We start from the raw sequence: 21,697 nt of genomic DNA on the forward strand, positions 1-21,697 counted from the left end.
ACAATTATTATTTAGAACATAGGTTTCCAACAGGGGGTCCGCGACCCCTAGGGGGTCCGCGAGGGTACTGCATGGGAGGGATCGCAAAATCTTTGGTTAAATTTAAATTCATTTTCCCCCCCAAAAATTTAAACATCTTTAAATACACATTAACATGATTCCTACTTAGTAAAGGCATAAATGGAGTTCAAAAAGGTGGTGTCTGGGGCGAGTGGGGTTCCTAGTGATAATGGTTTCTAACCACATGGAGGTGGCGCGACCTGCCGAGGTCTTAACTCCTACAGTTTTGTGGTGTTCAGTGCCAGGTTACCGTACATCCTCCTGTGCGCCGTCTCGTTTCCCCCCAAACAAACGTTATCTCTTCCTCAGAAGATAAGACCCTTTTACTCAGCCCAGATCGATTATATTTATTCCACTTGCCAATAATTGCATGTAATATTAAACAGGTTCTTCTCAGTTGTGCATAGTTGCATCACAGAATAGGAAAAACATATTTAATTGCCTTTACTACTAGAAAAGAAACTTAAAAATAAGTTCCCAAACACCAGGCAATGGACTGGTACTACTCTTTAAAGTATTTGCTACCAGACCCTGAGGTAGTTTGTTTTTACGTGTCAAACCTTCAGTTGATCGACTCGCGACTCACCGCTCTCCAGGAAGCGTGTTGCCTTTTCCAGAATACTCTCAGTGAGCTGACGGGTGCTTTTCAGGTAATTGAGGATGAAGATGTTGGGAGCAAACAGCACCATGTTCTGCTCCCCGCAACCGTACGGCATGGCCAGGAGCTGGTCCAGGTTCTTCATAGCGCGACCCATCAGATCCCCTGAGGATCAAAGATAGTGGGTGGTAAAAGAAAATCCAAAAATGCAAACATTTTCTGCTCGGGCGGCTAATTGTAGATGACATGGCTTGAAATGATTTCAAGTGTTTGTACGGTGTGTGACTGACCCAATACAGAAACGGATGCTCTGGCTGATCCGGCCACAAACATCTCAGGCATCAGAAGAGAGATTTTCTGCTCAACGGGTCCATCTGGCAGTAAAGAAAACACAAATAAATAACTCTGTCCTCCTCTGTTAACATTTCTGTAATATGCATCAATACTTAGGTCTAAGTCTTTTATTTTGTCCAACTGGCAGGTCAACATGAACGATGAAATAAATTGAACTATGATTAGTTAGCTAAAACCCAACGTGTCAGTGTCAACTACACATGTCTTTATTCACGCTGGACATCTAGTATAAACCATCCATGTCTTTTATCTAATGAGTGGTCAATACGGATCAATCACGCTGAACCACTGTGAACACGTGAAGGTATATTTCTCAGGTGTCCTCTTTGTTCTGGATGAGAGGCTCCAGACAGGCCTTTACTCCGTCGTTCACATATCAAATGTTCATACATTTAGTTCATACTCAGGCTGTCTGCGAATACCTGATGGACAGAGGAGAGCGTTGTGACTGACCATCTGGGGTGTTCCTTCAGCCTTGTGGAGAGAGACGAGGAAAAAATTATGCGAGTGAATACAATTTCTTTAAGCACCAACAGCACACAACCCCAATAAATTCTCCTAAAAGGGCCGAGTGTTTTCAAAGGACTGGAACATCACACGAATGACCTGGACCTTGGCACTGATGTACTCCTATGTTATCTTGAACAAATGTTGAAGTTTATTTTGACTCAAGAGTTTGACCCAGATACATTCTCCTCCCGATGGAAACAGCAACTAATTTAAGCGTTTACCTCTGGTTTTGAGACATTACTGATCCCCATTTCAAAAAGGGCCGAATACGTCTGTGACGTGTCAACAAAGGAACTTCAGCCCGGGAGTGCGTACTTGAAATGTTGCAATCTGCTCATTACATGTGCAAAAAATAAGTAAAAAAATAAATAAATAAAAAGGCTAAAAGAAATTCTTATCCTCCCAAAAAGAGGCTGCAGGACAGTGCCCAACTAACTACTAACTATATGACAGCTGGAGGCAACAGCGAATGACCCTATGAACGTTACGATTTAGAGAAGTGAAACTGAAAGTTGCTAAACTGCAGCTTTACTTTTATATAGTTTCTCTTGTGTAACCATATTCTATTTTTTGTATATTGCATTGCTTCCTGCTGCTGTAACTCCCATTTAATTTCCCCATAGGGATAAATAAAGTCCTATCTCTGATCCTATCTGCAGAGTTAATGGAAACTGCAGCGTCAGCTGATAATTCTGTCTTTTACTGGGTACTAAGAATCACGGCAAAAGCATCTCCATCCCCACAAAACATTTGTAAAACGTTTTTAAGTGCTAGCCATGACTTTTCATCACTGCAACTTCCGGCACACCGCTTGGTTTATTGGCAAGTTATTAGCACTGAATGTCTGTGTGAAATGGTTTTAAACTGAGAGAATCAACGCGTTCAAAGGAGCAGATCTCTGGTATTAGACAACAACTGAACCAGCACAGTAAGATAGTCTGTCATGTCTAAATACAGTGGGTAAAATAAAAACCTTTAAGATCAAATTAAATCTGAATTGTGACTTGTAAGTTGTAAGTTGAAGTTGTAATTGGGGCACGTTTCAATAGATAAAGCTTAACAAGCCCCTGAATGCAACGGAAGCTCCCATGAGGCCAAAACAGATTACTTTTTTTTAATTTTATTTATATGTCAATTACATATATACACACACCAGTTAGGTATGTTTATGGCAGTTGCATGGTCACCCTACTGCTGCACATATTTGAAGTAAAAAAAAGAATATTGGAACCTGTGTGTCATTTGAAAAGCTTAATATTGAATGCAAAATGATAATAATGTATATTTATAAACAGCACAAGGCCAAGTTTAATATGGAAGGTAGGGGGTCCCTACTTAATCTCTCCATCAGTTTGGGGCCTGAAAAACGTTTAAGACCCCTGGATTAAAGAACAGTCAGTACCAGAAACATCAATTAGCTGCAGTGCACCTTTGTTTTCACTATACCTCAGTACAGTCTGAGGTTTTTGTGATATTTAGAGTCGATCCGACAGACACTGACCTCCACCAGCAGGGAGCGGATGACTGTGTCGACCTGACCCACGTCGGGGACGGTGGTCACCTCGTTGCCGCACAGTGCCTCAGTCTTCAGGGCCTCAGCGCTGACCTTCAGATTCACCTTACCTGTGTGCAAACATACACGGCTTCATTCTCAAAGTGAACCTGTATTGATTCTCGCTCCCATTCCCTGTCACGCAGTCACAGTTTGTGTACGGAGGCTTCCTCCTTCCCATACGCTCCTCAGTCCGACTCATTATCTCCCATGCCCCCTCTCCGTGTGTATTCCTTCCTCCCCCTGTTTCCCATCCCATTCGCCCTCATTAATCCCCATTTGTTGCCTTATTATAGTGTTTCTCCATCTCCCACCCCCTCCCTTCCCTCCTCCACAGCCCACAATCCTTCACACAGAGGACAAGTACAGATCACCCCCCGAGGGAGAGGTTTCTGAGTGTTTCGTCAGAGATACTACCTGACTTGTTAGTACAAGTGATTGTCAGCATTCCTCTAAGGGGGAGTTAGAGAAGCGCAATTTGACATTCATCAGAGCCTCGTCTCCATGCCTGCTGATGGAGGCTGATAGAAATCCTCTGCTTTCAGGACAGTCTGTCTAAAAACAACAGCCGCCTGTCTTTGCTTCCAGCAGTGAAGACGCAACAGCTGTCAGTGCCCGTAATGAGGATTAATTAGCTTGTTCTGTCTATACTTTAGTTTAAAGTCTAAGACTGTATTTGATGGCACAGACACCCTCTCCGTTTAATTTTAAAGATATTACATTATTGGCGATAGGATACCAGCCAAATGTCATATTTCTCTGTATTAATGAGGAGCCATGAAGAGCAGAGCTGCGACTGGCTGACAAAATTTAAGTAGCTAATCAATGAGAAAAAAAAACTCCTACAAGAATGTATCAATCTGATTAGTGTTTTCCTTTTTCTGGAAGACCTTTAATAAGGGAAGGGCCCTTCTAGCGTTTGCGTGTGGACGCCAAATGACTGCAGATTATTTTCCAAGGTAAACCACAGTGTTTTAGATCCGTGATTTGCAGTACTGCAAGTTTGTTGTCTTGTAGCTTCACACTACCACTAAAAAAAAATACCAAGATTACTCTAATCTGTATGTTGTTGGCTAATTATTTATATTAACGAAGGTTATGATAGGAATAAAATAGTTGATTGCAGTAATAAAAATAGAAATACCACTAAGGTAGATATTCAGTGTTTAGAGAAAGTCTTAAAAGTTTCTGAATTTTGTTAAAAAGCTTCAAGAGTGGTCACTCTTTTATTTCTGCATTAGGTTAGGTTTCACTGCCACTGTAAAGAATAAATGCAAAATATTAGGAAGACAACCAAAGGAACCAAAAATAAGGCCCAAATCTACAGTGAAAGTTCACTGTGTTACATCAAAAAGCGAGAAGCACTGACTGGACAGCGTGGTGAAACATATCCGGATTAAATGGAATCGAGCCAGCATGACCTCTGCTCAGATATCTGTTCATACCCAGGGCGGTTGGAGTTACAATCCACGAGAAGGTCCTGCTCTCTTCCCCACACAGACATATACGGTAGAGGCAGCCATCACAGTTTCTATAGGTGTACTGGTCTGACTCAGCCAGTGTCACCTCCACCTGCAGACAAACACACCAGATAGAAGTATTTCAAAAATAATATGTACATATATACACACACACATATATATAGTTTTGGTACAATGCATGTGAGAGTTTTTGCTCCAATGAATGTATATTTACCATAATGCATTTAGAGAGATAATTGAAGACGGTAGCTTTGAGTGTAAACACCTCCCCTCGGATGACAGAGTAGGGCAACGTGAGACTGACGAAGAACGGCTGAAAGACGGTGAGTCCAGCGCTGGGCGACACACCGAAGCCCACGGGGGAGACGCAGAACGCTCCGGCGGACCACTTAGTTATAGTGTCTGGAACCGTCTTGTTAATGTTCACCAAGCCACTTTCACTGTACAGACACACAAGCGAAGGCAGAATTAAAAAGTTCAAAAACGTAATGTGTGGAAACGTGAAAACAACAGTATGCATTGACACATAAATGTGTTTTAGCATTTTCATGAGTTTAATTTAGTGCAGATCGACAAACACTAATTACTCAATAAAAGTGTCCATAGTCAGAATTCTCAACACACTTGAAAATGTCTCTACCAGGGAAGGGAAATAATGGGTCTACATTGGCAGACATACACAATGGGTCTGTGACCAGACTGTTGGGGTGGTCTCTACTGGAAAAAGAATGGTAGTCCTAAATGAACCAAAAGGAAAAAAGTTAGGTGCGTGGTGTTGCAATTTATTTGCTTTGATAACGCTGGTGTACTTGTTATTGAGACGAAATGCTGTATAACTATATAACTATATAACGTGTGAGTCAGTGGCGAGAGACTTTTTGATCCTGTTGAACTGTTCCGTGAAATGCTCAAATTATATTTGTCAATTTAAATTGTCCGTTGTCCATTATAAGAAACTGTGAAAGTCATTTAAGTTTAATGTCTGTACATGTTTTCCATATTCACTATATAACCATCACATGCACATGTTTTGATAAGGACCTAACTGGATGTAGGGAAGTCAATGTTGAAAAATCCAGAAAACCTCCTCTCAGTTAACTTTTATTAAGAGGAATTAACTGGATTTCACATGCTGTATGACCTCTGCGTTATCATATCACTGAATCTTTTGCTTTGACAAATCTGTTTGATAAAGTACACTGCGTCGATCTTTTGACATGATATAATATTGTTACCCAACAGCAACAAGGTCCCATATCCAGGTCTCGGGGAAGAAAGTCCTCACGGTTGTCTTTTTCTCTTCTTCTTTGGGACTTGAACCCATTGGCATCATGTTGAAAGCCATGGGAACAGGGGAGTCTACGACTGCTAGGAACACATGGGCAAAAAGAAAAAAAAGAAAAACATCATTACACAGCTATACTTACCTAACAAAAACCAGTTCCCATATCCAGGTCTCAGGGAAGTATATTCTAACAGTCTTGGTCTTGGTCTCGGTCTTGGTCTCGGTCTTGGTCTTGGTATCGGTCAGGAACTCAGCCTGGGGCTCGAACGCAGATTCTTCCATGGCCAAACCGACTGCATAATCTTCTAAATAAAGTTCAGAGTTGAAAAGGTGGCCAGTTGAGTTAAGAGTCAATACTAGTGGCTGGCCGACCATAAATACATACCATCATAGAGGAAATAGTCAACACTCCTTCTGAGGCAGTCAACAGGTTTTTTTATGTCAGAGTTTGTCACCATTTTGATTCCAATTTCCTAGAAGTGGAGACAGAGAAAACCAAAAACAGTAAATCTACATGCCATTTATGACTCGAACATCACAGACTATAGAGAATAAACAAGAAACTAAAACTCAGGTGCTTGAATAAAAGATTGAATTGCTAGAGTTCTATAAAGACACAGAGACATAAGGAAAGGCAACAGACGTAGGGAACAAGAGTAAGTGTGAGAAGGCGAGGGGAAGGGTAGAATATAATAAAAAAAAAAGAGGCATCGACAGAAATAGTGACACGAGAGAAAGAAATAGACAAAAACAGAAAAATAGGATGGAGCTAGACAAACACAGGAGATGGGTACGAAGGTTCAAACAAAAAGACGTCATACACACTTTCCATCACCCGTCCACTCTGCTAACCTCTGGAAGACGGTACGATCACTAAAGACACTCAGCTAGACTTAAAAACAGTTTCTATCCAGCTGCCATCATTGCACTGAACTCTGTTTCCCCTCTACCTATCCCTTCTGCAAATACGACAATGTCATTTTAGACTAAATGTCATAGCACTAGGGCTGGGCGGTATACCGGTTCATACCAAATACCAGTATTTTTTTCGCTGCATGAATTTTGGTGTATTTGACCACACAGCATTCGTAACGCTGCGCCACAAGACACTGTTTCAGACCAAGCCAGTTTCAATGTAGCGCTTCGAAACACACGTGGCGCGACTGCGTCACTGCGAGGTGTGGTGAGGATGGAAAGTTTGAATAACCTGTCCCCTGTCTAAAGCTGTTGCCGAAAATGTCCCCAATTTAATAGCGTTTTATGAATGAGAGAGAGAAAATGTTGCGCCCAGACTACAACAACAGTTATTACGGTAGCCGGTCGCAGTGCTATTCATGCTCTCAAGTCTCACATGAGACACAAGCATTTCAATAAGTTCACACGCTTTCACGGCACATGTGACATTTCTCAGGCCGAAAAATTTTAAAATTCGCCGCACATACACTTTAAAAGAGATTAGTAATCTATGAATAGATGAGGCGAAGGCAGGCCGCTCTGCGAAAATCATTGACCAATCAGAAAATGTCAGCGGCCAATCAGAAAGTAGTTCTGCCGTTTGTCGTTGCCAGGTCAAATAGGAGCGTCCTAACCACGCCGTCCACAAATGCGTGAAAATGCGCACTCATCAAAGGAGAACTGGAAATGGTCCATGATTTCGTTGCATGGCAACATGCAAAGACAATAAAAGCAATCTGATACAAAAGAAATAGGGAAAAATGCATAGAAATACAGACAACAGATACAAATTACATTTTATCTACAATTAAACGCAAGCTATTGATCTGTTATTATTGCCAACACTTCTAGTATCATATATAAAAAAAAATAAGGAAGTGCCAACTTTAAAGATGCTGTAGACATCATTCTTCTCATTGGGCGGCTCATAGAAGTATGAACGCTTTGCTCGACGAGCAGCCTGAAGATTGGCCACATCTGGTACCGGTTCGGGGAGGCAGGGATATGGCTCCATGTCGTCAACATCATAACTGTATCCCGATAGCTTCTGTACAGGCAGCTGGCTATACACCTTAAAGATATGTCGATGATTAGTTGTTAAGTCCAATTTTCCCATGCATGGAGTAAAGGTATAAAACTATCAACAACGCAAACACCACGCTAACACGTTGTCAAATGCACAAACAGGTCACAGTAGCACAAATGTTTGGTATCCTACATAATCAACGGTGAGTTTCTGTTCTGTCTGCAGCAGGAGGACACTCTGGTCGATGGCTCTGATGGAGCATATGGAGCCTGGGTGAGCCTGGAGACTCAGACTGGCCGTCTCTGCTGGAAGCTCCTGGAGAGTGGAGAACTTCAGAGACACCTGCAGGGGAGACACCGAGGCGGAGATTCAGGAATAGATAAGAAAAAGTGTTTTTATCCTCATGCCGGATTTCACTATAAATACACGTTTATTTCACTACAGGTCAAAGTTGCTTTTAGTTGCTGTGAGTCTTTTAATGTGCTACTTTGCTACCTTGTTTTTGAGACAGAGCTGAATGGGGAAGTCCTTGCTGTCGGCCACAGCTTCTCCACTAGGCATCACGGTGTAAACTACCACTTGGGCAAATGGTGCCAGCTGGTGCCCTAGACTGAGTGGTACAGACAATTCTCCTCTGTTGACTGTGGCGTGAAACACACAAAGACAAATGGCACATGTCATTTTCTATCTTTCTAAGAAAGATCAGTGACAATGTCCAACAAAGCGATAGTCCTCTAGCCCAGAGGTCTAGAATGTTTTTTTCAGGCCAAGGACCCCAAACTGATGGAGAGATTAAGTAGGGACCCCCTATCTGCTATATGTGTTCTATATGAAACTGGGTCTAGTGCCATTTATAAATATACATCATTATTATTATTATCATTTTGCATTATTTCACATGGGGACTGAATAGATTCTCGGCCAATTGAGGGTAACCCGACAGAGTTAGCGTGTGATATGCAGCCTCGTGATTGGCCCAGCTGCGATAGGGGCGTGGCCTTCTGTGTACAGGAAGCTTAGATTGACAGGTCTAGTGTGGCGCTCTGTGTGAAACTGTTATGTGCACCGTTGAAGCAGCTCCTACATCGCTGAATCTGTGAAGTGTTGACTGAAAGATAATGTCTTCTGCCTCCATTTATACCTTAACTAAAATATGCTGGACTCATGTTAATGTGGATTTAAAGAAATTTAAATTCATGGGGGCAAGAAAAAAAAAAAGTACATACACATATAAATCAACCAAAGAGTTTTGCCTGTAGAATCTATTCACTGTCTGTTCCACAGGATCTCTTGTAAATACAACTACAGAATATCGAATGGTTATGATTAGCCTTTGTCTTGTTAGATTGGATAACGCGAGTTTGTACCAGTTCCTGCTGTGATAGCCACTGGGACGCGGCCATGTTGCACAATTGCACCTTTGGACAGCACCTGGGGAGAAGTGATAATACAGGCAAATAAATTTAGCACAGCTTTTCACTGAAATATGGTAACAATTCTAGGATCCATTCTTACAAAAACTTTTCTGTAAAAAAAAAAAAAAATGGAGACGTAGTGGCTCGAACTACTGCTCAGCATTAGTTAACACAATAGCTGATTATGTGTGTTGCTCGTCACAGTCATCGTATTAAAGACGAGAATAGCTGTTTATTCATGTTCACTTAAACATTAATCACCGATTAATTAATAAAACATAAGTAAAGACATTGAAATGTTGTCTCCCTCGTCACTTGGCCGAGGGTTAAAATACAAAGATTAGATAAACACATACCAGGTAAAAGAATTCCAGGACCTCCTGTCCCTTTTTCAGCTCCTCCCCCTGGATGACGTACTGAGCACGTACGGTTGTATCTTTGCCACAGGGGAGCTTCCCACTGACTTGCAGGAACTTCAGAAAACTACTGCTCTTGGAATAAAATTCTGATACGTGGTGGTGAGCTGACCTGTATTCAGGTCTCTGCAAATTAGGCTCATACGGCTCGTTGTTCTTGTGATCTTTGGATCGTGCCTGTTGACAAAGCAAGGTCACATTTAAACGCTGAAATTGGTTTCTGATTTTTGCATCAACAGCAAGAAAACAAAAACAAGAACTGGTTGTGAGTAAAAGTCTAATAGACAGGCCCCAGGAAAAGGTCCCCGAGAGCAGCAACCGACCTCCAGAGTCACGGTGCTCTTCCACAGGGAGGTGTCCAGAGAAAACAACGCCATGCCTTTGTGGTCTGTGGTGAGGTTCAGTTTTTGTGACTCCCCGGCAACCAGGTACACCATTTCATTTGCAACGGGTGTTTTGTCTGGTCCGACCATTTTAATCTGCAAACAAGCCAGAAAGAACGGACGGACTTTAAAGAGACTAAAATGTCACAGTTCCCCATCATGATAAATGAACTCCGTGGTCTATGGTCAACTCTGCGGTGCTGTAGATGGCTACAAACCATCCCTTTGGGACCATAAATTGAGCATAGCGTTAGTTCTGGCAGGTCACATCATCAAGCCTAAATTAACAGCAACAGCAAGCAGCCGCTTCACTGCCTCCTACTGGACAATTGCTTTCAGGACACCCTATTTTAATACGCCCCACCTTGACTGCTCTGCTCTGCTTCTAGCCTTTCAGCAACCCACCTCCTCCCCAGCTCATCCATCGTACTACATGTAAAGCATCTCGAAACAATTTCTATAATTGAAGCTATATAAACATAAAAACAAGCTTATTAGCTCAACAAACCAATTCTAATATTTGAATTAAAGTGGTTTCAATGAGAAACTTGAAAAACATTCCTGCTACATTTGGAAGTTACTGAAGTCGTTCGTATTCATCCACTGGGCTACGTCTATGTATTTGATTTATCTCTTATTTCACAGCAAGTGTCCTTGTGATTCATCCTTTGGGAATAAGTCATGCTGTACAAAAGGTCATATGAAAATGAGTAATGGTTCTTGGTGCTCTGCTGACAGCACGCCCTAGTTCCCACTGGTCATTAAAGACACTGGTTACCTTGCCCTCGAACGGGATGCCAGGCTTGTAGGCTTCAGGGACATCCTCAAAGGTGATGGTTCTGATCTGACTGCTGAAGCTGGCCTGCCCGCTGCCTTTCAGAATAACTCCTAGATGGCAGTCAACACACAGGTCAAAGCCCATTAGCAAACTAGTCCCGATCAAATGAACGATATCAAGCAATTCAGTCAACCTACCCGTGCCATACTCCTCCAATTCAGCGGTCACCCGAAAATTGTCAGAGTACCAGGTCCTGTCCGGGGCAAACTCCGTTACGTTCACAGTTTGCGTAGCACATCCACTTTTATCCGTCTATGAGGTAATAAAAATAACTAGGCATTATTGAAAGAAGACCAGAAATACAGCAAGTGACGTTTTTTTTTTTTTTTTTAAACATCTAGATACTTACAGTCAGTTCATAATTCTTGCAGATGTCTCTTCTAGGAGGGGAATGCCAGTAATGCACGATGGCATTTCTACAAACCACTGCCTTTACTGATCCAATAACTGGTTTCCCATAGGTGTATCTGTTGGAAACAACCCAAGGACAGAAGGATGGTTTTAGGAAATTATTAAATCAAGTCACATGTGTATAATTCGTAAAATGAAAGTGGGTTTAAAACAATCAGCGTAGACACTGATGCGGGCACATGCAAAGACTATGTACATTATTTACTACACTCGTCAGCTCGTGCCAGTAAATATTTCTGGACTTCTTAGAAATAGTATTTGCTAGTGAACGGCCACATGCAAAGGATAAAATAGAAAAAATATTAACAACAGCTGCAGTATCATTATGGTTTGTTTTCTTGGAAACCCCTCACCTCGAGGTGAACCAAATTAATCATTTGTCCTTAAAAGAACGGCTGCCTGAGATAGATAAAGACATTTTTTTCTATTCACACTCACTTTCCACAAACCCTAAGTGTTGCCTCCGTATCCAGGATGGTTATCACGCTGGGCAGGTGAACCTTTACTTCATACTTTGGTAAAACTAAAGCGAAGGAAACAGATTATAAAGATCAATCAGACTCATTTGTTTACGTTGTGAGACGTAGCTCGATTTTTGTTATCGTGTAACGGCACCACACCGTATTCCTTGATGTCGAACGAGTGGGATATTTCTTCTCCTTTGTCTGTCAGGGCGGTGATCTTGTAGCGCCCTTGTGCTGCCTCAGGAATGGTGGGATGCGAAAGGTCGAGGATACCCCTCTCAATGGGCTTATCCAGCCACTGGGCGATGCGATTTGAGCTGGGATCCTACATCCAGTAAAGACAGACTTGTTGAAGGCTTTGATTTGGTGCAGTGGTAGTGCAGACTGTGTGGAGCTCCCAGCTCGTTCGTCTCACTGTTCCTGGACTGGATAGCACCGTTATCACACGCATCCTTTTTTTTTTTTTTTTTGTACTCACTGCTTCCAGTCAAGATCAATGTTAAACACTATAAATCCTACACATACAGTACAGGATTTAGAAATATGGCTCCAAAATACAAAAAAAAGAAATGTATGATACCGCAAAAGCTGAACAGACTAACTGCTAAGTTACCACATAAGTGCAACAGCGCTGGTTTGACTTCATCCAGGTACATTTGGTCCTATGATAATAAATAATGCTCACTCCTTCCTTGCCCACTTCCTGCCTGCCTCTATTCTGTCACCTTCAAGTCAAAATGTAAAAATTACGAATTGATTATTTGAAAAAATGAGTAAATATCTAGTCAACACCGGTGTCTCGTAACAAATAAATGGTTGATAAATTCAGCGTTTCTTACCTCGATTGCCACTTCTCTGTACTAAAAGGAAAAGAAACAACTGATTAGCTTCGCAATGAATTTGCACAACACACACACACGATAAGCAGTTACTATTTTTTTTGTTAGCTTTCATTGTCATTTTTGTTTTTAATGTGTGTCATCAGTTCGGTTTCATTTGGGGGGGAAAACAAAAAAAAAAAAAAGTGACGTTTTTGTTACAACCGTCAGGATTTACCAGGTTCTGGAGAGCTACTTTCATCATCATGTGATACATGTGCAAGCAGTCATCTTTTCATCCTCTCATCACTAACGGAAAAAGCCTTGAGCCGGTATTGATTCAGATGTTTGGGTCAAATGCAGTGTGTGCCAAATGAACTCTGACAGCATGTTTATCACACTACTCCACACAGCGCTTCACACCCACGCTGTCTTCAGAATCAACAAACAGCCCTTCTTTCACCTCCCACTCTCCTGAACCAAAATAGACTTCGCTCTTCAGATTCACTGACTGCCTGGTGGAAATCGCAGACTATGAAGTTGCCAACACACACGTTATACAACACCATCTGGTTTGGAAAGACCGCGATAAACGTATAAAACTCACCACTCGACCAACGGGGATGAAATCTGAATCCATGGAGACGATCCGGAAGCGGACTTTAAAGAACAGAGGGAAATAAACAATTACCATCAGTGTGATCACAATGTGTAACACACACAAAGTAACACATCGTATTGTACGGCAAACAAATTAAGTACTTAATATGAACACAACTAGAATTGCAAGCAATTATAAAGAGGTCCAAGCACCAGGCCCAAACAGGCGTCCCCACTGGTGTCAGACATAGTGCTGCAAGAACTCGTTTTTATGTATTTTGGTCTCTGAGTCCTTATTATGCTTCCTTTGACTTCTCCAGTTCCCATTCTTCCTTCCCCCCAACCCACCAACACAAAAACACACACATTTGCCTTTCTTGTTTTCAAAAATAGTCGTTATTGCGCCCCCTAGTGGCGCAATGTCCTCAAATATTTTAAATAAAAATCTTAGTTACTACAATTTTCATGTCATACTGGTGTGAAAAGCACTTGCGATGGATATGGTCATAATTGGCTGTTTTAGTTACAAAACAGTGTGTGAACTTTGATCACCCACCATCCACAAAAAAAAAAATTTAATACCCCTAACCCTATGGCATTCATGAGCGATTAGAGTGATTTTCCCAAAAGTGACACTCACTCAAATAAATATTAACCTCACATTGCTGCCATGTACGAAATGAAAAGTATTTGCCAGTGAATTCGTAATTACATCAATATATATCAGGAAAACAAATTATTTTGATCATTACACAGAAGAAGAATAACAGAAATAAATACAATACATATATAAACAGGCTATCCCACAAGTTCTTGAGGAATCACCATTGTTCTGCTGCTGGCATTTCCCACTCACACTGGAGGACGGGATTACGTGGGCCTACTGCTGTTGGCAAGGCTAGTTAGCTGGTGTCTTCTTGTTGGTTGCTAGCTGGTGGTTAACTGCTAGCCTGCTGGTCGGTTTTTTAAGTTGGACAGGGCGTCTAAATGTGCTTGTGGATACTCGATTCTGATTGGTCAATCGCCAATATCCTGCAGTGATTATTTTACCACTGCTGCCCTGGTAACCAACAGCACCCAGAGCTATACACAGAGCGGTTGAATTAAATTTTATCAAGATGAACGGCAGAAACAGGGACAATTAGGCTTTCATTTATTTTGACATATTTATTCATATTTAAACCAGGGGTCTCAAGTGAGATTTTTACTGGAGGTGGGAGGGGCTGTTTAAAGATAACCAACCATAATAGTAATAATAAATTAAGTGATGACGTGAATTCCACATTCTCCTTGGACCAGTGCACATTTTCACCTATATACAGTCAATTATTTTCACGCTTTTGTGGAAGGCGTGGTTAGGGCGCTTCTACTTCACCTGGCAACGACAAATAAGCCTACTATTTTCTGATTGGCTGATTGGTCGAGGATATTTTCTGACATTTAAACTGCTGCGTCTGTAATGTCAATAGCAACGCGACCGGCTACCGTAGTAACTCGGTGTAGTCTGTGCGCAGCATTTTTTTTTTTTTTTTTTTTATCATTCATAAAACGCTAAAATTGGGGACAGCTTTAGACGGGGGGACAGGTTGTCCAAAACAGGTACTGTCTCCAGAAAATGGGGACTTCTAGTCACCCTAAAAAAGAACCAGCAGGGCACCTTTTTTGGAACCAGTTCTAATGTGTTTCCATGGTCTTCTCGTTCTGCCACAACATTAACATCTTCACCATGCCTCACGGTGACGCGGTCGCACCATGCGACACTGAAAATGGTGCGGTAGGAAACAATGTCTCGCGGCGCAGCATTCCGAACGCTGTGTAATCAAATACACCATATTAAAAATTCATATCATGACGGAAAAAAATACCGGTATTCGGTATGAACCAGTATACCGCCAACTCCTAGTCCAACCCTCATTGGATTTGTCATAATTGTGCTTCCATATACAGCAAAAGACAGATACTTGACGAAAAGAGAAAAAGAGGAAATACTCAACATCAACATGCCTAAACAAATGCCATTTTCTTCATCTTACTGTACCTTCAATGGAAACGAGCAATTCAACATTATACATCCTAGAAACCAAAAGGCTTATTTTACACAAAACAAATCTCATTATTTTATGTCACATTATTGAAGAATATAGTTGGAGTCTGTGTTCTAAGCAGGATAATATATAGTGAGCCGGTGATTATTGAAAAAAAAAAAAAAATACCCCAATGCTCCCTGTCAGGAGTTATTTTGTCAATAATAATAACACTAATGCGCAATGAAGCGGCCCCAAAATGTGCAAATGCAGCAGAATTGGTAAGTGGTGCAAACAGGAAAATGTGGGCAACATGAACAGCATGACTGCAGCAGAGGATAATTAATTCCACCACACAGCGGGAACCTCCACCACTTCCACACATGTCATCCAAGTGGACTCTGATTTGTGACGTCACCTACCGGTCTGTCCAGGTTTGTAGATGGGCTTATCAGTCTGGACAATATGGATAAAAGCAGGAGGCTCAATGAGGACTTTAGTCTTCTGGCTCATCGAGTCGTTCTCCCCCCGAATCGTAACCTGAACGGTTGCCACAGTTTTGCTCTTCACTGTGGGGACCTGAAATACCAGCAAACACGCATCAGTCAGAGGCGGAAGGAGGGAGGATTGCGCCTTTTAAGGCTGGTTTCATGCAGAGCCGCAGTTTGTGGATGACAAATGCTTTTCTAAACTGCATGTTTTACTTTTTTGAGTGATTTTGCTGAGAAACATCTGGCCCATGTAATTGTAGGAGACAAGTGCTTGGTTCTCGACTCATATTGTGCAACAACAGACCCAGGTGAATTACGAAATGTCGTCATACTTGTATGCCATATGTTTTCACTTGTTAATGTTGCTGTTGTTGCGTAACAGTCTGGAACCACCTCCAAAATTCTGAAGGGGATGTTTTTTTCGTGTGTGTGATGAGACTGAAAAGTAAGGCAAAGTAAGGCAGGTAGATGGCTCGCCTCTTGCAGAAAGCGGCCTTTGTTTAGCTGTTGAGAGACAAATGCCAGACCAGTCGTGCAGTGCAGCCAAATGGGGGCGAATGAAGTGAAACCAAGTGCTGTCACAGAGCTGATTGGGGCTGAGCGGTCGCTCCACATCAATATGGAGCGAGGTCTGCGAGTTGCGTAATAGTGAGCAGCGTTTGTGACAGAAACCAGAGCAGTGATTTACAGAGAGCCATTGGCATTGACAGCCTCAATTGTGGTGTCGGCTGGATGATTAGGTACATAATGATGCCAAGATTTGTACCATTAGTTTAATGGATGGTGAGGGGGAGAGGAGAGGAAAGAATAGAGCTCTTAGAAACCCTTAATCTCTTCAAGTTTAATTATATAGGACTCTAAACTGAAACGATACACTTATCTGCTACTTATTACGCTGCATGTGCACACGATGCATCTGACCTGGAAGTTCAAGCAGCGGTAGAATGTCTGTTTGACATCCTCCTGGAAGATGATTGTGTCGGCAGAGTTCACACTGAGGGTGATGGTAAGAGAGACAGGCTCGGTGGGGTCGTGGATCTGGGCACACAAGGTCTCTTCTTTCCCCCCTGTCACCTGGGAGCTCACAGTCACTGCAAAAATTCTGCAGGTAGAAAGAGAATACAGAAAACATGCCAAGTGGAAAAGGGAATGCTGCACACCAGAACAACAGTAACAGTAGAAGTAGCCCACTGCGATAATTATCCGTACAGCCAGTGTCTATTTTGCACTTGTGAGAATGTTCGTATACATCATGCTGCCTTCAAATGGTGTCGTCTTTGCCACGTTCATGAGGAAAGTCTACAGCCATGACGCGTTTTTTGCCATTTTTAAAATTGATGGAAGTAAATGGTAAGTTAATGTATTGCAATTTAATTGTATAAAGTTTCAATTTTAGCATTCTGTTAGTATGAGCATTATACTGATATTCCCAATGGCTTTGTCTATTTTACATGCCTTTACACTTCCCATTAGCAGGCCATTAGCTTGCTACCCGTGTGTCCCAGTGGCTTTTAGATGCCAACAGTTTTGTTCTCACGATTTACAGCTTATGTTACAATTTGAGTGTCACGCAAATAATATTTCTTATATTAAACGCACATCAAATGTTGTGAAAGTTGTCGCTTGTGGTGATAAAAACACGCTCGTCTATAGGGCAGAGGGTTTTTCTTTTGTTTGTTTGTTGTTGTTTTTTTTTGTTTTGTTTTTTTAGCAGTTTCTCGTGTTGTTCTCACTGTATTTCATCCAGGTAGCCGCTGGACCGCCACCCTTGCTTCAACTGAAAAACTATTTTGTATTTACTTGACAGACATTTTTAGTGAAATTTTGAAGAAAAGCCATTGAGGATTCAGTAAGCATCTGTAGAACAGGCTGTCAGGCTAGCTCCATTACCTGAACGTAACTATACCTATATGAGAAACACAAACTCAGGCTATCTATGCTAGCAGCTGAACCCAGTCCAACATTTAGCAACTAAAAAATGTTTTTCTCTGGAGTTGATGGAAGTCATAGACCTAATGGAGAGCACATATTGGACTTACATTCATCAAGTTCCCAAAAACCCAAGTCTGAGTAAACGTTAATGTTGCTCCCCATTTTTAGTAGATATGTAAACATAAATATACACTAAAAAGGGACTGCTCTGTGTTCATAGCTAGGTACTACTGCAACTAAGGGGCCAAAAAAAATATGTGAAAAAAATAGGTAAAAGTAAACATTTTAGGTATGTGTTTGTGTGTTACTTGGATATTTCCATTCTATGGTACTACTTCTGCATCTAAAGATGTCAGAAACTGCTTCAGATATGGTGCAGTTTTAAACTATTTTAGCAATATTTTGAAGTTCCTAAAATGTGCTACGGCTACTTTTGGCCCAGTAGATGTTGAATCACTGATAAAGATATGATATATGAAGAAAGACTTGGAATGGGGTGTTAATTAAAAATGCATTTGAACTGTAAAATAATAATGAAACCACACTGAAGAAGATCTTTAACGGGCGTGTTATCTAGATTCAGCCTCTCTACGGGATTGTCATGCTTGGCACACATGGGCCTGCTGCCGCCAATGAGAAATAAAGGACACATTTAATTGAGTTTTGGGTGGTGCTGCCGAGAATATTGATGCAGTTTTTCTTTTCTTTTATTGTCAGAGAGAAAGTTGCATTAGGATGATGACTGAAAGTCATTTGACTCCAATACTAAACTATGAAAGGCATCTGGGTCATGATGAGTACAGTCCAGATAGCACACAAAGACTAGAAAACAAAGGTCAGGGTTGATATCAATGTGCACAGACATGGGGTATTTGACTTCAGGACTAAAAGACAACTATTTATTTTGAGTAAAACAAACATTACTTCTTTTTGACCTTCCAGCATAACAAAAGCATCATGTCAGATATATATTTCACACTTCATTAGCATTTTGGAGTTGGTTATTAATCAGACGCTGATAAGTGGTAACAGATGGGCCACAAACACTCTCACAGTGTGATTGCATAACGGTGTCCTGAGGCCATCCTGGACTTTCTGCCTCGCAGTGGGACGATGCAGGCTTCTGTTACTTAATGGGACCAAGCACACTCAAACTGACAAAAACAATGCAAACGTCTCTCTTTCTTATTTATTTATTTAGTTTTTTAAACTTTATCACGTGCACTTGGATCTACTACAAACGCTGAGTATTGTGCGTCAGCCGGAGTGACGCGCGAACCAAACTTTTGCAACAGAAGATGCACGGGGGTTTAAATCCAAAAACCGATTTACTCACGTATCGTTAAGGTTGGCCGCCGTCGCAGTTTGCAGCAAAGCTGTTACGAGCATGACAGCAAACATTTGGAGGAGAGATGCCATGTCTGCGGTGCAGAGTCGGCAGGGAAGGCAGCTTTACAACACGAGCGGACCGGACTTCTCCGAAGAAGGAGGAGGAGGAGGAGGACGCACTTCCACTCCGCTACCCGCACTATGGCCCGCAGCGAAACAGGCGAGAGGATGTGCTAGGGTGCAAACTTGCTCAAACGGAGAGGGCGCTGGCCGAGGTTTGCTGAATATAACACTAAACCACCGCCACCCCCTCCCCCTGAGTCACTCCCCCCCGAGTCACTCCCCCCTAAATTCGTTGGACTCTTGCAGCCTCCTCCCTATTCCCAATAGAGCTGCACTTCCCAAAAATTGAATCACACGTAATCCTCCCTGTGACCAGCAGTCCACTCCTCAAACAAACAGCAATTGAGTAATGAGTGGGGGAGAAGAAGGTGAAAACACAGAGGCCATTGTCTTAAACAGGCATGGTGACATGGTACAGCTTCTGGCTGGTGGGCAACTACAGGTTAGACTACAGGAACTGGTATCGCAGACAACATAATGCAGCTCATTGTCTGTGGGCCTTTTGAGTGGCTCCATGCAGCCCACCTGCAGGTATTATAACAGTTTACACTCACTAGCCACTTTATTAGGTACACCTGTTCTATTGCTTGTTAGCACAAATTGCTAATCTGCCAATCACATGGCTGCAGTTCAATGCATTCAGGCATGAAGAGGTGATCAAGACAACTTGATGAAGTTCACACTGAACTGACTTTGAACGTGGTGTGGTTGTTGGTGCCAGACGGGCTGGCCTGAGTATTTCAGAAACTGCTGATCTACTGGGATTTTCACCATCTCTAGGGTTTACAGAGATTGATCAACTGTGGGTTGGTCAGTTTTAAAATGCCCTTTTGGGTACAGCATAGGCAGAGATGTGGAAAGTTATGTTTTCTGAATTATCTGTCAGCAGTTACTTAGTGGTTTGTACCTCTGATTGTGCTGACAACTATTGTTGGATTGCATTGATGCTGAAGAAATCTTAAAGACCTGTTGGTCTGCTTCCTGCCTCACTACATGCAGTGAGTTACACTGGACTATGAACCACACTTGTTGACATTTTAATCAATCTGTTAACAGGTGTTATAATGATGAGATCTTGATTAGTTATTAGATAACGCAAAGAGGACTGACGTGGCAGGAATAAGCAAAATGCTGTATTCATTACAGTTGTATTGCAGCAGATAAATCATACTGCAGCAGGCTGAGATGGAACCTTGGCAAGTGTGGCGTGATGATGTGGCATGACTGGAATTCAGAACAACAGGAATAGGAGACTTCCACTGGCAGGATGAAGTTCATCATTAGTGTTACAAGCCATCAGTGTCACTGTCCGCACACTGACATCCTCACTAATTGTGCGTTTGGTTTTGCTCACAGTGTTCATTGGTATCGATTGATTGCACAACAGTGGGGAGATATGAGCAGTGGAAACACGGCGGAGCACAGTGAGAGGAAAACAAAACAAAACAACAGAAGCAACAGCGCAAGAAAACCGTGACAACATGAAATCACGATTGTAGCGTTAAATAAACCTCCCACAGGCGCACGCTGGGAAGCCATCAGACACACATACTGGCAGTCTGATACTGTCAGCTGTAAGTTAGCACACTGTACAGCTGCATTTTAAATCCCAACAACTTTGGCTGGGTCCATGCTAACCTGCATTTAAGCTGTTTAGACAGTCGCCTCATAGTGACAAACATTATGCACCGATTATTATGACCCCCTTCCTAAGATTGTGTCCCATAGCATCCCATAGCAATGACACTGCTTGATGGCAGCAGCCATCTTCAGCAGGATTCAGCCTGACACAGACACACATAAAAACAGTTTAGGAACAACTAAAACAACATGAAAAACAGCACCAAGGGTTTGACCTGACCTCCAGATTCACTAGATCCCAAATTGAAGCATCTAATCTTTGAACAGAAATCAGCATGTTTTGAGAAAATTTGCCAGAAATTAGCGTTCCTGTCTATAAGATGTAATAATATCAGATCACTGGAATAAAGAAACTGACCTCAGGCAAAAACCCAATTGGAATACGATTTGAATAAAAAAAGACCCTCTTAGCGACTCATAGTCACCTCACAATGACACACAATATGCACCAATCAGGCACAACATTATGACCACCTTCCTAATATTGTGTCTCTCTTGTGTCTCCAAAACAGTTGGGACTCATCAGAGAATGGACATGGGCCCTCTGAGGATGTCCTGTGGTGTCTGGGGTCCTATGGGTTGAGGGGCCCCTCCCCCTCTACAGCTCTACAGCAGTTTGGAAAGGCCTGCAGACCATCACCAACTACAGGAGACCTTCCCTCAACCCTGTGGTGAGCCTCCGCCTGGCAGAGGATCTCAGTCAGTGCGTTTACATGCAGAGCTTAATCGAGCTATGCTCAAAATTCGACTTTCTCGCTACAGTCCTTGTCCCAGTTTACATGCAGCGCAAGAAAACAGAATAACTGTTCTCCTCCTCCACACTAGGTGGCGATACGTACCTTTTCAGCGGGATAATACCACGTTAATACGGCCGATTTCCGGGTTGACCTATTACGCGATATAATAAACAAGAGTCGTTCATGCGGCAGACCGGCATTTCAAACAACAACCAGACGGATAATACTACAGTTTTTAATCTTGTACGTAATGT

At 42.1% G+C, this 21,697-nt stretch overlaps 1 protein-coding gene across 4 annotated transcripts in view; it reads right to left on the reverse strand.

Moving 5' to 3' along the window:
* Positions 1-19,212, reverse strand: part of LOC125013627 (alpha-2-macroglobulin-like protein 1) — a 27,798-nt gene extending 8,586 nt beyond the window's left edge. The window contains exons 1-24 of one of the 4 annotated variants that reach the window (XM_047594470.1): positions 18,950-19,212; positions 16,603-16,783; positions 15,613-15,769; positions 13,174-13,226; positions 12,588-12,608; positions 11,905-12,073; positions 11,723-11,807; positions 11,223-11,340; positions 11,011-11,125; positions 10,814-10,923; positions 9,976-10,131; positions 9,593-9,829; positions 9,189-9,252; positions 8,317-8,462; positions 8,014-8,163; positions 7,681-7,866; positions 6,226-6,313; positions 5,791-5,920; positions 4,770-4,995; positions 4,520-4,646; positions 3,024-3,145; positions 1,435-1,486; positions 949-1,032; positions 647-823 (exon numbers count right to left, since the gene is read on the reverse strand). In XM_047594470.1, coding sequence (XP_047450426.1) covers positions 647-823; positions 949-1,032; positions 1,435-1,486; positions 3,024-3,145; positions 4,520-4,646; positions 4,770-4,995; positions 5,791-5,920; positions 6,226-6,313; positions 7,681-7,866; positions 8,014-8,163; positions 8,317-8,462; positions 9,189-9,252; positions 9,593-9,829; positions 9,976-10,131; positions 10,814-10,923; positions 11,011-11,125; positions 11,223-11,340; positions 11,723-11,807; positions 11,905-12,073; positions 12,588-12,608; positions 13,174-13,226; positions 15,613-15,769; positions 16,603-16,783; positions 18,950-19,032 — 3,037 coding nt within the window. In that variant the 5' untranslated portion in view covers positions 19,033-19,212. Of the gene's footprint in view, positions 1-646; positions 824-948; positions 1,033-1,434; positions 1,487-3,023; positions 3,146-4,519; positions 4,647-4,769; positions 4,996-5,790; positions 5,924-5,982; positions 6,146-6,225; positions 6,314-7,680; positions 7,867-8,013; positions 8,164-8,316; positions 8,463-9,188; positions 9,253-9,592; positions 9,830-9,975; positions 10,132-10,813; positions 10,924-11,010; positions 11,126-11,222; positions 11,341-11,722; positions 11,808-11,904; positions 12,074-12,587; positions 12,609-13,173; positions 13,227-15,612; positions 15,770-16,602; positions 16,784-18,949 lie in introns of all 4 variants that reach the window. The other 3 variants (XM_047594469.1, XM_047594468.1, XM_047594466.1) reach the window with 3 other exon arrangements.
* Between the last annotated feature and the right edge of the window lie 2,485 nt (positions 19,213-21,697).

Source organism: Mugil cephalus, chromosome 9, assembly GCF_022458985.1.
Source record: "Mugil cephalus isolate CIBA_MC_2020 chromosome 9, CIBA_Mcephalus_1.1, whole genome shotgun sequence".
In the NCBI taxonomy this organism is placed as follows: Eukaryota; Metazoa; Chordata; class Actinopteri; order Mugiliformes; family Mugilidae; genus Mugil; species Mugil cephalus.